Here is a 12,926-nt window from a genome sequence, read left to right as displayed (position 1 = left end):
TAACAGCTACTGATGCCAACAACAACATGTAAGCACAAAGTGCACCTGTGTCTAGAGCTGATGTCAAAAACCATAGTTGAAATCTTTTGTCAATGAATAAATAAGTCGATTAAACAGAAAATAAATGTTTGACGTTATTAATAAGATGCCAACAGTGTTTATTTGGAATTATTAACCGAAAAGACGATTTGTGGTTTAATTGAGATGATAATGGGCAGATTGATCTTGCTACAAAGCACGGGATCTCTATATGTTCGTGAGTCTTTCGGATATCTCGACAACCGTTAATCTGTTTTACTTCAGACTCTGCAGGACTGCGGTGTCGAGTTCTTAGTCCATCTGATGAGCGTTTTCGCTCTCTCAGAAGGGCCACTCTCCGAAAGGGCAACGCACTGGTCAATAATGAACAAAATAACAGTTAATCAGTTAATCCCCAGGGGAGCATGAATGCCTGGACCGGTTTTGAATGTCAATCCATCCAATAATTGACAAGATATTTCAGTATATGCTAAAAGATTTAAAGCTGACGTCAGTTTTAGAGGAAAATTCAGGTATCAGCTGTGTTTGTAACAGTCTATAAATCTCTGATACAGGATTCAGACCAGTATACATACATATGTAAATTCCTCCCCTGAGACCTTCCCCTACACCAGCATTTATTAACAACCCCCAATGCTTGGCTGGCACTCTAATCCACTGAGCCGGGCCTCATCCCAGAGTAACCCCGAAATATAAAGAACAGCAATCACAACTTAATGGAGTCTGGTCACGGTCCAGGTGCGGGTTTGCACACGAGCAGCATTTAAGAGACACAAGTGTTGTAGACGCAGATTTAAATAAACACAGCTGCAGGGGGGGAACAATGGCTGTTTATGAACGGGCATGAAAAATCACATTCACAGGAACGCCAGGAAACCCCCCCCACACACACACACACACACCAACTCCTCCACACACACTATTTTAATAGAAGCCATCATAAAAAAAACAGCTTTGCATCCTGACTAATGTTGTTTTTCCTCTTTTTCTTTCTTACCCTCTTTTTTTTGTCTCAGCCTTTTATTTTTTCTTCACTTTTGCTCAGCCTTTTTTCTTTCCCTCTGAAACGATTGCATTTGTAGTCTGTCAAAAGAAAGTATGCGTTGGGGGTCCTTGCCCAATTTGCTTCCCTTTTAGTGTTTTATCTTTGTGAGGATTTTGTGTATGCTTTTTGCGAGATGTAAACAATCATGAGGTATGAATATGGACCGCAGCGTTATATACAAATGCATCAGTGTGAGACGATCGAATGGAAGCATGCTTCCTTTGACTCTCTCTCACACACACACACACACACACACACACACACACACACACACACACACACACACAGCGTTTCCCTCTACTCCACCGTGACAGGCAGCCGTTTTCTCTTTGACACGCTCCCATTCTCCGTCAGTCATCCTCCTCCTCCTCCTCCTCCTCCTCCTCCCCTCCCTTCATCATCGGTGTCATTACTGTGCCCCTACCTCCCCCATTATAACCATTAGGGTACGCTTATTTGGCCCGGACCCCCTTTGAGGATCAGGTTCCATGGTAACCTGGCCCCGTCTCCACGGTAACCCCGGCCCATCTCTGGAGGAATGCTGCGTTTCCCGCTCTTTTGTCAGTCCCTCGTTTTGAGCGGCGCTGCAGGGCCAGATTGAGTTGCACCGGGTTTCATAAGCTGTGTGTGTGTGTGTGTGTGTGTGTGTGTGTGTGTGTGTGTGTGTGTGTGTGTGTGTGTGTGTGTGTGTGTGTGTGTGTGTGTGTGTGTGTGTGTGTGTGTGTGTGTGTGTGTGTGTGTGTGTGTGTGTGTGTGTGTGTGTGTGTGAAAACTAATTGAGTTGGCTGTCAAAGCGGAGTCTGTGTGGAGTCTTGGAGCAGTACTGTAGGGAGGAGCACAGCTTTAGAATGGAATCGGGTTACTCTATAGTTGCCCTGCTTCTGGATTATACTTATATTTCAGAGGAAAAGCGTGAGTGCGTGTGTGTGTTTATTTGTGCACCCAGCACTCCCCAAGGGTGTAAGTTCACAGGTGGCTGGGTTGGCACAGCCATGGGCATTTCCAAACAGACACTGACGCAGCCTTTCCTATAAAAGTCAAAATAGAAAAGGAACAGAGGAGACTGGCTTCTTCAGTCTGGCCTGTTGTCTGCATCTGTTTGCTTCACAAAGGCTTGTGTGTATGTGTTTGTGTTTTGTGACTTAGAAAATGGACACGAATATATACATTTTTTACTCACTTGCCTCTCAAGGCCTCTGTACATCAGTTTGTTTCTAGCTTTTGCTTTAAAAACTGCACTCTAGGCAAACAGTTAAATGCTTAAAGGGACAGTTCACCCTAAAAAAGAAACACATCCTATCTGTAGCTTCATGTCGGAACTATGGTTGAAAGAAAATAATTCCTGCAAGAAAAAAACTGGTAATGATTTCTGGAAAGACACATTGCTGTTGAGTTTTTTAAATGTATTTTTTGGCACTTTGAGCAAAAATGGCTCGTAGTGGCATTAAATTGGAGAAAAGGAATACATATTTACGGCTGAAATCTCCAACACTAGGCAACTCACACCGAAACCACCTAGATAGGTTAATAGACAGGAGTTTTTTCGGGGAACTCTCCCTTTAAATGGTTAAATATTAAATAACTGCCAAAGTAGTAATAATTTAACAGCCACCCTGAAAGTGTGTCCTCATGCTACACTGTCAGTTAACATGGAGGTTTGTCTGTGTATCAGATTCAGAGGTCGGTGATCTGCGTCGGGAGACTCTGTCCGTCCTGATGGACTCAGACCTCATCACCTCCGACTCTTCCTCCACCACCCCGGGGCCTGGAGCCACCCAGTACCTGCTCAGCTTGGCCCGCGTGGCCCTTAGCGCCGCCGTGGAGATCCCCGATCTCTGGGGGGGCCCTCAACCCACGAGAGGGCTCCTGTGCTGTCTGCTGCAATGTCCTCAGTACGAGGTGAGGGAGCTGGCACTGGAGGGGGTCCTGAGGAGGCTGCAAGAGGAGGAGGAGGAGGAGGAAGAAGAGGAGGAGGAAAAGAAGAGGAGACCTGAGTGGCTGGACGAGATCACCCTGTCCAACCTGACCGGACTGGCTCTTCACGAGACACACCCCCAGTGTCTGGCCAAGGTGAGACCACACACACCGAAACAATACAGGAGGTGCATTTGTTGTGCGTCTTTAAAAGTGTCTGGGTCATTTTTATGGATGTGTGTGAGTCTGTGTGTGTGTGGGGGGGAGTCTGTGACAGCCCAAAGAAGCATTACTTTCAGAGTCCTGTCATCACACAATGAGGAAAAAAATGTTTTTCCTACCAATCACAGTTTCAGTGAACCACAGGGACATTTGCCCGTAAATTGATTAAATGTCAAAATCCATCTCACAGAGGCTTGCGTGAGAGGCTAATCGGTTGCCGGGGGACACGCCAGGCGCACTGGCAGCGGGCCGGCTCGCCCGCTCTCTCTCTCACTCACTTACACACACTCATGAGAGGTTTGGTAGGCTTCCACTTTAACAAGTTTTGGAGGAGGCAAACGCAACCCGTTTCCTGTTTGGGGACAGAAGGCTGTATTTCAGCGCGTCTATAAAGCGAGGACCAGCAGGTCTGCGCTGTTACTCCTGTCGTTAACACTCCTCCAGAGCTGACGTGACTCAGCACTGGTGTGTGTGTGTGTGTGTGCGTGTGCGTGTGTGTGTGTGTGTGTGTGTGTGTGTGTGTGTGTGTGTGTGTGTGTGTGTGTGTGTGTGTGTGTGTGTGTGTGTGTGTGTGTGTGTGTGTGTGTGTGTGTGTGTGTGTGTGTGTGTTGCCTCGCCTCGCTGCTGCAGACTTTTTCATACGTGTTGCGTTTCAGCTTTTTGTTTCTTTTGGTCGTGCATTCTCTGCCAGGCGCTGCTTTACAGGCCAGCCGTTAATGTTTAAAGCGCAGGGCCCCGTTAAGTGGAGACCGCCCCGCGCCAAGGACACGCCAGCCCAAATGGGCCGGTTGCCATAGCTCGCCCTGGACTCCAGTGGAGCATTCTGGGAGAGGAGCAGGAGCAGCAGGTGGGCCAAGGACATCGTGTTGGTCTGCTATCCTGCCCAAAGGTGATGCTTCCAAAGTCTGAGGAAGTCCGTCATCTTCAAGCGTTATTCAAGACACGTGTTAAAGGACTGCATTAGAGGGCTTAATGGGAAAGCTGGTAGCCTGAATGCCTCGTCACGTTCTCAAAATGTAGAAAATATTCAGTTCATATCAATGAAGCAAATTAAAAAACACCATAAGGCCCCGATCACACCGAGACGTATCGCCGGCAAAACCCTAGTTTTTTCTATGGTACTGTGCGCTTTTCTTGCCGTTTATAAATGCTCATAAAAGCTGAAATATTCCGACTTTTCAGCACCAGACGCAAAGTTGTACCGCTTGTCATCATATTACACTTGGCGCCAGGCAGCAAATTTGGACGGTTTCTCAAGTTTGTGTTCTTCACTCAGGTGATCTAGAAACATGTCGGTGTTTGCCAGTAGTTAAGTGGCTTTGAGTGACGTTCATGGCAAATACATTTGCAATAATGGAGGGAAATTCTTTCATCAAAATTATATTAAAAACAAAACACATTTAAGGGGCGTCTAGCAACATGTCGGTCATAAATATTTGCAATAATGGAAACGCTTTCATCTTATATCTATCATATATTGACCTTATAAACAATTTATTATATGTAAGCTTTTTTCCCACTCTGATCCTATATCTGGTCCGGACTAACCAGTCAATTTGTTGTTTGGGTTTATTGTGAATTTTTAAGAAATTTAAATAAAAATCATGTAGTGAGATTTCCACTGGCAGCCTCTCTGTTTAGAGACAATCTCTTTCTTGGTTTGGCATGAGATCTGCTTTGGCTCAAGATGCCAGTTAATACCAAGTGAAAAGCAGCAACGCCTCGAGGATGTCCAGACTCAAAAAGCCTAGACCGCTTTGCAAGCTGGGTAACTTTTATATTTAATTTTTTTTTTATGTGTGTGTGTGTTCATGCAGGGTGGGCCTCTCTGTTTATTTGCATGTAACAGCTATGAAAGTCCGTACGCCGCCGCGCCTGAGTTGGCATGTTATCCTGTGACCGTGTATATTTGAGTACGTGGGCATGCCGAGTGTGTTGCAAGACGGCAGCTCATTAAAGCGGGTCGTTAAAAGTCAGAGGCAGCGGAGATGGTCGGACCAGCTGGGATTTAAACTGTGTGAGTGTTTGAGTTCTGCCATAAAGAGAGAGAAATGCAGTAGCCCAATGAAAAATGGCACTGGCTTGGCATGACTGGCCCTTATGATTGTATTCACTTTCATTGGAATTGAGAAAAGCCAATGGTCTATGAAATATTGTCTGAAAAATACAGTGTCCACCTCACGTATAATGGGCTGCTGTGGTAGAACATCTCAAAATTACTCTCCAACATTAGCGTTGTGTGTACACTATGTACTTTTGTCAGGATTTCTAATCCTGCCCCACTTATTTTTAGTACGCTACCGGTTTGAGCGCATTTGTGTTTGTTCTTCAAGTTTAGTAGTAGCAGCATTGAAAAATATAAATATTTGGAAACATACAGCAGCTCCAGTTGATTTAAATTAATCTAGAGATCAAAGTAAACCAACCTGTCTGACCGCTAGGTAGTAGCTAACTAGATAGCTTGCCACTCTCAGCTCTTAGCTCCTCACTAAACTCGTATCGGGAATACTTACTCGCCTGAAAACGTATTCAAACGTGATAACCCCCTTTTTTAATGATCTCGACTGCTTTGTGGACAGTCGTAGTAAGAAGCGGACGTACCCACCATTGGTTTTTGGACTGCATTTTTGAGGCCTCGAGTTTGACATTTTTGCCGTCGCCATCTTGGTTTCTTGCAACCAGCACTGTGGAGCTAAGTACAACTGAACCACCAACAGGAAATTTCTAGTAAAATGTTTCTATTAACTTTCATGAACTGAAAACACACTGAGAAAGGGTTAAAGTTCTAAATGGCACCATAATTTACCAAATGAACATCACGCTGTATTGAAGAAGTAGGGTCATTTTCTCATTGACCTTCATAAAATCAGATTTGGGGAGTCGCCTTCTGATGGTCAGTAGAGTGAATGCACGTTTAAGGCTCTTTCGCATTGGCTTCACTTTCAGACCCGGAGGTTGCCGCCATGTCGCATGTCGACGCATCTCATAAATATGGCTCATTCTAAAACTTTGTCATTTTTAAAGAACCGGTATTTAATAAAACGGGGTACAGCAAGGTCACATCCCAAATAAGCCCAGCATTCACTCTCCTTTTGGTGCTGTCCTGATTTAGCAAACAGAAAAATACTCCACCATGTTTACAAGCTGGTCTCTGCTTTGTCTGTCTCCCGTTTGACGCTGGGCTTGAAGTGGTCAGCAAGTTTATCAGTTTTTTGGTTTTTTTATGCTAAAAACAGCTGCCTGCTGTGGCTGAAAATAACTTTGAGAGTTTAGCTTGTGACCCGGAGAACCAAAACAAAGAGCTTAAAGACGCTTCAGAGAGCTGAGATAAACTGCAGAGTAGGATGATAATTCTGCGGGTTTGTTGCTATAGCATTAGCGACCCTTTGACATTATACTTAGAAACGTATTAGTTTTAATCCGACTTAGTCAGAACAATAGACGACCAAGTAGGAGGTCTACCTTGCTACCTTGTCTTTTTTTTTTTTTTTTTACTGCTCACACAGACAAACAAACAATCACACACATATATACAGATGTTTACACGCAGACATCGCATGTGCCCGCTCTCCACCCACACACAGATCCTATAAAGCAAGCTTTATTATAAAGACAGGCTGGGGGCCCCCGAAAGAAATAATAATCATCGGGATGTGCAGCAGGAATGTCAACATGTGTTCTCTGCTGGATGTGTGTTTTTTAGACGGGGTCTCACGCCGAGGAAAAACTTGTCCCTTTTTTCCCCTCCTCCTGACTCGGTCAGCTGCCTCCCTCACCGGAGGAGTGACCGGGCAAAGAAAACAGCGTGGGAAGGATGGAGAGGAGGGGGGGTGAAGGAAACAGGAAGTCAAGTTAAGCTGAATGGATGCTAAGAGTAGGCAAAAGACGAGGAGCGTATTACTGCCTGAATGAAAGAGAGGGATGTTGATGAACATCTTCTTTGGCCTGTGTGTGCATCCATACTCATGCATTTATATTTGTGTGTGTGTGTGTTTGTGTGTGAAGGGAAGAGTGAGGCAGCTGTGTGCCCGTGGTTTGGGTGTGCGTAGGGAGGATCTGACCGGTGGGGTTAAAAATACCGTCCGGGCAACTTGCCAGCCGAGCTGCAGAGAGAGGACACCAAAGCTGTGTTGATGGATGGGCCCTGAGCAATTTTCCTCACCAGTGTGTGTGTGTGACTACATTAATATCTTATTTCTTACTGCTTTGACAATCCCTTTGTCTCTGCTTCCTCCTCTCAGGTCCTCACGGTGTTGCGTGTGTTGAGTTCCAGTGGAGAGCTCAGGTGGAGGGACGGTGCTAGGATCTTGTCCCAGGAGGAGGCCCTGCTGCACCTTCTGGCTCTGGCTCAGAAGTCCGTTCACAGGTCAGAGAAGACACACATACATGTACAAAAAATCTTGATCTTTTCGAATTAGTGGTTTGTAATTTGGAGGTGAATAGAGTTTCCTTTGGGATGCTTAGAAGTACAGTAAACCAATTTGGTTTAGCAATTTGGTTGAGGCAACCCTTTAATATCGACATATTAGGGCAGTGAAGGGGAGGACAAAATGAAAGCAAATCACCATTAAACATCAAACAGGTTTCCCTCTACCTCCAGAGTGATTGTCATGCCCTCTGGGCCGCTCTGCACTCATGTTGGACTGAGGACAGACTGTTTACTTGCAGTCAAGGTTTACCAGATTGGATGATTTGGTGCTCAAAGGTAACTGTGGCCAACGGAAGAAATCTTCACTAATTATTCACACAATTTCAGCCAAATATCTGATGAACATTTTGGATGTAATCTGCCACTTGACTGTTTGGCAGAGGCATACATCAACAAGGCGGTAAATCAAGTTTTTAAGATAATTTTGATTATGTCTATGCATGTGGTTGTGTATAGCAAACCTTTGGATTGTGTTTTCTGGTTCTTAAAATGATATATATTGTGTACATACAGTAGACCCTGATCTCTGAGCACTGTGGCATACAACAGAACAAAACCTGCAACTTTAATTCATTTCAAGGTAAATGCAGGAAACAGGCGGCTAACCGCGTGACTCCAAAACACTTGGTGAAAACTCGCTGTCAAAACAGCACCTAAAGCAAATCCAGACCGTCTTTTAAACTGTGATGGATGAACACACAGCGAGATGCAACCCACACACTCCTCCTCCTCCTCCTCCTGTTGTTTCTGGCTCCCTCCACCTGTGAAAGAGCCCTCACTCTGCTGTGTGGAAGGCTGGCTGTCAAGCCTTCATTCAGAGCCTGAGTCCATGGAGGAGGCACATCCAAGGATCACTGGCTGCACCTTAACCCCACACCTGGGCACACCTGGAGCTCACTGGCCCCCTTTCTGCGTGGGTGCTCGTGTATCGTTGAGGTATTTAGTTAACTGAATTGTCAGCCAGCAGCAGAGATGGAAAGTTTAAAATGAAAAAAACAGATGAAAGCTGATATTTGTGCTCTCAAAGGCCGTCATTAGAGCATTATTCCTACATTAGATTATTCACACCTGTCACGCTGAAACCATTATTTTTTTGTGAGACTTTGAGAGGTTCTGTCCTCCTCTTACCACAAACTGATTTCACAAGCAGCATTTGTGTGTGTGCGTGTACACTGCCTTTGACACTCATTGACAGACATACACACCTTCCTTGACAAGCCGAAGCTGTACTTTTCTCACCCCGACAAGAGAATACAGGCTTGAATACGGATTGGATTACAAAGGCTTTTAGCCCTGTAAAGTATTTTCCTGGCCACAATCTCTGGACCCGGGGATCCACTTTCCCTGTGGAGTGGCCCCAGGGTTATGATTAGAGCGGCGGAGGGACGAGATTGGGTTGCTGGTCGCCCTTGTCTACCCGCCTGATTGAATGGCACCCAGGGCCATTGTGGTCCATAATGTAGTGGCGAGTACCAGCACACTTCTTTTTTGTGGGTTGTAAGTCAATACAGTTGAGCGATGTGTGCGTAGTTGATGGTTGGTTTCCACGGAATGAACTGAGGAGCACAGTATTATTTACGCACCCTCTCACTGCACATTAAAGGGTCGGTTAACCTAAATTGATTAAAAACGTTTACTCACTCACTTTGCTTCCAATGCTATGTTCACACTACCAGACACAAAAGCCAAATCATTTTGGTGTCGTTGAAGTGTTGCTCAAGAGTTCATTGACCGCATAATTGGGGGACTCTTCAACGAGTCATTGGGGCGCCAAACATTGTCACCAGCTTCTATTGGAAATTACTTATGACCTGTTGCTGTGTTCCTGGCAGTGTGACTGCAGCATAAAACACTCAAAATGAAGTTCTATTCGCCATTATATTGAAGTGAAGGGAGAGGTGGATGTGATTTGGTTAACCAGATATAGCCCACAATTCCAAATCACTGATTTGCTTCATATTCCCCCCCAAACCCTAAAAAAGAGAAACATCAGATATAACCACAGAACAGAGATCCCTCTTCCAGGACAAACGTTAAAAATACAAAGTTATTCTGAGACATTTGAAAGCTGGTATCAGGTGTTGGATGTTGTGTTTCAGTGTGGAGCTCCACTGTGCTGCCCTGACCCTGGTCTCTCAGCTGGTGGTTCAACTGGTGAACTGTAACCCTCAGGTACAGGCTGACTCATAATTCTTATAATAATAATCTATTAACCAGCATTAAAAGATGTTTTGGAGGCTTTTGCGTAAATTAACAATTCCCAAATGTACAGGATGATGTTGGTTGTTCCTACCAACCGTCAGGATCTGTTTGTGGTAGCTTAGGCTACATCCACACTGATACTTTTGCTACGTGTGACCTAACGCTCACACTCCTTCGCCGTTTTCGCACCCCTAAAACAGAGACTTTCGGAAACCCAACTGATGCCGATTTAGTTTGAAAACTCTTGGTTTGTATTTTAGTCTGGATGGGTGGTAACCGAGACCTCTGAAAGCAATGTCGCAGACATCCACATAAGAATCCTGATTGGGTCTTTCCTGATTATTCACGCCCTGGTAGATAACATACAACCTCAGCCTCGACCACATGTGGTTCATTCAACATGGATACCAAATTATAGCCGCTGCTGACCTTGATGTTTATGCTGGCAGCTTTGGTGCAGTAAAATTCCCAGAAAGCAAGCTATTGGCGCAATTCCCGCGATCAGCTGCGCTTTCAACCTGCTTCCTGTTTACAAGGGTATGTGCATGCCCAGTGTACATGAATGATCATGTGATATGCATTCCCAGGCATGTTAGTATGCACTGAAAACGTTACTAAAACCCTTTATTAGTACAGAGATTGTTTTCGCTTTAATACGCTGTTTTAAAAGGAAAACCTATTAGTGTGGATGTAGCCTAGCTAGCATACAGCTAATTACCCTCACTGCAAGGCGTGTTACCACCTTCTCATCCTTTAGGTTTTGTTATCACACTTTTCATTTCAATTTTGATAATTCAGTAACTATAATAAAAAATATATATATACTGGCTATTGAATTTTAAAACAAACCAACTATGTAGCCAGTGGTCATGTAAGCCAATTTTCTTCATTGTCAGTGGAGATTTTTTTTAAAAAAAAGTCCAAGGAACAAATAAACGAGAATACTGAGAGAACCATCTGAATTTTCTTATAATGCTTATAAGCGTGAAAAAGGGTGAGAAGTTAAAAAAGTGAGTAAATGAATGGAGAAAAAATTACAAATACAGATTTTAGTCCCCTCATGTTAACCGCTTAACTAAAAATGCCTGTTGACCTTCACACCAGTGTGTTTTTCCGATCAATCCACCCATCTAGGGTGTGAGTGCAGTCGCTTGTTTAGCCGAGTGGGGGGCGCTGCTGTGCTCGTGCTGCGGCGAGGAGCAGCCGGTGGAGGTGAAGCTGATGGCCGCCGAGGTGTTGGTCAGCTGTACAGACCCTCTGCTGACCAGCCCTCACCTGCCACTGGGTGAGTCCAGACGAATACTTTGATGTGAACAAAGAAATGTGTTGCAAAAAATAAAGTCAAAGTCTTAGACTGTGTGTGTGTGTGTGTGTGTGTGTGTGTGTGTGTGTGTGTGTGTGTGTGTGTGTGTGTGTGTGTGTGTGTGTGTGTGTGTGTGTGTGTGTGTGTGTGTCTCAGGTCTGTCCACCTCACTTTCTCTGTGGAGGAGTCTATTTACGCTTCTGCAGGACGAAGACCAGGATGTGCGAGATTCGGCCTCTGACTACATCTCTAATGTACCATCATCTCTGCTCAGTTCAGGTACATACACACACACAAAATGTGCTACACACTAACTAACATGTACACAAGTATGGTTCTACACGTGATATTCACATCGACTTACATGCTCACCCACTGTAAGTTGTGTAAGACCACAGTGATAATTACTGAAATACACACACACACATATGTGTTAACATACATACAAAAAATTAACAACACATGGCGATGTTAAAAAGGGTCGATGATAGGGATGGGGGGAAAAATTGATTCAGTTACGAATCGCAATTCTTGTGTGTGACGATTTTTAAATCGCCACGCTGCCTCCCAAATCGATGTTTTGTCTGTAGCCTACTTTTAATTATTTTATTCAAGGCGGAAAAAAACGTTGCCGCTTATAATCCTACAGATGGCGCAATGCAATCTATTCGTTCATGATTTCCTTCCGGCTAGAAGCGCAGCTTCACACGTAGTAGCTAGGTAGGAATACAAAGGCTAACATGTTGGACAGCAAACATGTCAGACGTTAGTCCCGAGATTCATGCTGCACCTCAACAGTTTAAATCGCACGTCTGGAAGAACTTTGGCTTTCATAATTTACGAGGAAAAAATTAGTTAGACATGAGCAATGCTGAACTATGCCACGGAAAGATAAAGTATTGTGGTAATACGACCAACATACGTGCCCATATCACTCAACACCATCCTGAGTTATCAGACAAAACGGCGGAGGAAGCCAAACCTGCTAGCAGCAAACTATTTATTTATTTATTTATTTTCTCTATTGGCTGCCCTGCAGTCATTAAGTTAAGATTTAGGAATTAAAACTTGAAATAAAACTTGGAAAGCTCTAAGTGAATTTGACTGTGTTGTATTTGAAGGTATGATTCAACTGTTTTCCATGGTCCAGTGTTTTAAAAAAAATAACCAAAAGAAATCGTCGTAATATCGAATCACAATACTTACAGAATCGCAATACCCACAGAATCAATACATATCGAATCGCCACCTAAATATCGTGATAGTATCGTATCGGGAGGTCCCTGCTGATTCCCGTCCCTAGTCGATGACATCATTCTGAGGAATGGGGAGCTTTCCTGGAATGAAGGGCGATGATTTGAGATGTAAGAGCAAAAAGTTGTGTGGTGGTGGGGGGGTTGTGTCATTGTTGGGTAAATGTCTGAGTTCTGATTCGCACAAAACCACAACTCGGGTAATCCACCCTCACATTGCTCTCTCAAACACACACACACACACACTTTATCAGAGGGCCGACAGCTGCCAGCTCTCAAGTGCCCCTCACAAACCGCCGCGGTGTGACTTCCCGTCCTCGACGACGCTCGCTTCCTGTGTTTCCCCCAGCTTTCCAGAAGCCAGCTCTGTTGTGTCTGTCGCCGCCGATAGCATCTCTGAGCGTAACAAGAGACAGCAAACATCTCTTGAGAGCATCCGCTGCCCCTCGTGGCTACGCCGTTCGCCATGTCATAGGGGAACCCAGTTTTTTTGGATTTACCATGAGAAAAAACAAACAA

At 44.6% G+C, this 12,926-nt stretch overlaps 1 protein-coding gene across 2 annotated transcripts in view; it reads left to right on the top strand.

Annotated features, from left to right (window-relative positions):
• The window catches only part of thada (THADA armadillo repeat containing), a 96,065-nt gene that overhangs the window by 70,248 nt on the left and 12,891 nt on the right, over nt 1-12,926 (top strand). For both annotated transcript variants that reach the window (XM_054600106.1, XM_054600104.1), the window contains exons 32-36: nt 2,757-3,154; nt 7,462-7,586; nt 9,749-9,821; nt 10,986-11,136; nt 11,311-11,433. In XM_054600106.1, coding sequence (XP_054456081.1) covers nt 2,757-3,154; nt 7,462-7,586; nt 9,749-9,821; nt 10,986-11,136; nt 11,311-11,433 — 870 coding nt within the window. The remainder of the gene's footprint in view (nt 1-2,756; nt 3,155-7,461; nt 7,587-9,748; nt 9,822-10,985; nt 11,137-11,310; nt 11,434-12,926) is intronic.

The sequence above is a fragment of the Anoplopoma fimbria genome, chromosome 6 (genome assembly GCF_027596085.1).
Source record: "Anoplopoma fimbria isolate UVic2021 breed Golden Eagle Sablefish chromosome 6, Afim_UVic_2022, whole genome shotgun sequence".
Classification (NCBI taxonomy): domain Eukaryota; kingdom Metazoa; phylum Chordata; class Actinopteri; order Perciformes; family Anoplopomatidae; genus Anoplopoma; species Anoplopoma fimbria.
This window is presented reverse-complemented; position numbering and strand designations above follow the sequence as displayed.